The sequence below is a fragment of the Nanorana parkeri genome, unplaced genomic scaffold, assembly GCF_000935625.1.
Source record: "Nanorana parkeri isolate BGI_ZX_2015 unplaced genomic scaffold, ASM93562v1 scaffold214, whole genome shotgun sequence".
Lineage (NCBI taxonomy): Eukaryota > Metazoa > Chordata > Amphibia > Anura > Dicroglossidae > Nanorana > Nanorana parkeri.
Window position 1 is genome coordinate 959,941 of NW_017306482.1, and position 2,387 is coordinate 962,327.

General features: G+C 44.0%; 1 protein-coding gene across 1 annotated transcript in view; it reads left to right on the plus strand.

Moving 5' to 3' along the window:
• The window catches only part of LOC108786495 (neuropeptide Y receptor type 1-like), a 15,802-nt gene extending 13,903 nt beyond the window's left edge, over window positions 1–1,899 (plus strand). Inside the window, exon 3 of the mRNA XM_018555813.1 lies at window positions 716–1,899. Within this exon, the coding sequence (XP_018411315.1) occupies window positions 742–1,860 (1,119 nt within the window). The 5' untranslated portion in view covers window positions 716–741 and the 3' untranslated portion in view covers window positions 1,861–1,899. The remainder of the gene's footprint in view (window positions 1–715) is intronic.
• The last annotated feature ends 488 nt before the right edge of the window (window positions 1,900–2,387 follow it).

Below are 2,387 nucleotides of genomic sequence, written 5' to 3' on the forward strand. Positions count from 1 at the left end.
GGCTGAAATCAGCCGTACCAGCCTGAAGTGAATAGCCGAACAGTGTTCGGCTCACTTCACTTCTGATCGGTCATTCACTCGGCTGCCCTCGGCAGCTTTGTGAATAGACCCCTAAGTGGCAGGAAACCAGCAAATTTGTTGGGATACTCTGACTGCTGCTGGCTAATAGAGATACAAGAATCCTATGGGTGATTCAGCTCATCACTATTCATCCATCACTTAAAGTTGAACCATGGTCAATGTAAACAAAAATGCATACTGTATATGAAGTATGCTGTGCATACCAGTAAGACTAGATTTTCTGTTTTCTTCCCCTGACTTTTTTTTTTACATACCTGTTGATTCTGCCAGTAGACGCATCATATAGGAACTTATATAGGAACTTATAGGAACTCATATAGGAACTGCTGTAGCCATGGCTGCCTAGATCCTGGCACTGATGACTGTCTGTCGGTAAAAAGCCATGCCTATAACCCCATACACAGCCCTTTACTTTGACAGCACATTGCTTTATCTGCAGAAGCTTGGACATTTCTTTTAGGACATTTATAATTCCAACTTGCCTTGAAAATGCTGGTTATCACTCTAAAAAGAAAAAGCTAGAGGCGAGGCTTTAGACAAACATTTTTAATATCTGTTCAGTGTAGAATTATCTTATAATGCACATATGGTGGATCTGATGAATTTGTGAATAAATCAGTTTTATGCTTTGTAGGTATGTCCTGAGGAACTTCAGGTTATATGAAAATGGAGGATTATCTACGGCTCCTGTACCTTAATTTGACTGGACGTCTGGGCCCTAACTGGGATGGGGAGGATCCATGTGCAGAATCTGTTGGCAATGTAACCTTCTTAGTCGTGGCTTACAGTGCCCTCATAGCTGTTGGACTCATTGGAAATTCTTGCCTGGTCTTCGTCATTGCTCGTCAGCGGGAGATGAGGAATGTCACAAACATTTTTATTGCTAATCTCTCCTGCTCTGATATACTCATGGCTTTGGTTTGTCTACCCGTCACCGTAATCTACACTCTTATGAACCGCTGGATCCTGGGCGAGGCACTCTGCAAAGTTACACCATTTGTGCAGTGTATTTCTGTCACCGTCTCTGTGCTATCACTAGTCCTCATTGCTTTGGAAAGGCATCAGCTCATTATTCATCCGACTGGCTGGAAGCCCTTGCCATGGCATGCTTATCTTGCTGTTGCAGTAACTTGGGCTATATCCTGTTTCATTTCTTTGCCATTCCTCTCCTTCAGCATTCTAACCAAGCAACCATTCCAGAACCTATCATTACCATTTGACCCATTCATTGACCATTTTGTTTGCACTGACAGTTGGCCTTCTGAGAATCATCGTCTGGCTTACACCACCTGTCTTCTGCTCTTCCAGTACTGCCTACCCCTTCTACTTATTCTCCTTTGCTACCTCCGTATCTTTCTGCGACTACGCAGGAGGAGGGATGTGGTGGAGAGAGCAGGGGGTGGGGATTCAGTTGGACGCAGGGGAGGCCACCGCAGAGTAAACATCATGCTCCTTTCTATTGTAGTAGCCTTTGGCCTTTGTTGGCTTCCCCTGACCGTATTCAATGCCCTTTTTGACTGGGACCATGAGAGCATTTCCTCCTGCTACCACAACCTTATTTTCTCCCTCTGCCACCTGGCAGCCATGGCATCCACTTGTGTCAACCCTGTCATGTATGGCTTTCTCAACAGTAACTTCCAAAAGGAAGTGAAGACCTTGCTGCTCCGCTGCCGCTGTGCAGGAGGTCGTGATAAGTATGAAAGTTTCCCTCTCTCCACTGTCAGTACTGAGGTGTCAAAGGCTTCCCTACAAAGTGTAACTAACGGGAACAATGTTTAAAGCAAGCTGTCAGGAACCAGGTGTGGGTTTGCTATACAAATGGTCTGCTCTTCCTCTCCAATTAAACATTAGATTCTGATTAGGAATCCTGAAACGCAACGTTGTGCCAAATGCTGCCTCCAGGAAATTCTCTCTTGTCACACAGAGCTTAAACCACGCCATTGACACAAATTACTTCGACACACTGCATATGTTTACATTAGATAACCTTAAAAAAAGCTTAATTTATTCCACTTTGATGTTTTGACCCTCATCTAGCAGCATGCATGCTGATGTTTGTGAGCTGTGTTCTTCGTCATACTATTTGGACATTATTGATTGGAGAGGAAAAAAAACCACCAGCCGTATGCCGTACCCACCAACTTCACCTTTTGTCTTTTGTCACTATTTGCTTTTAATCAAAGAGTGTCATTTTAAAGCAATCACTTAAGCCTCACTTTGAAACAAATGCAGGGGTTGGACATGTGGCAAAAAGCATTACTATGAGAACTCCTGTATCTTCCCAAGACAGCCTCGCCAAACCTTTC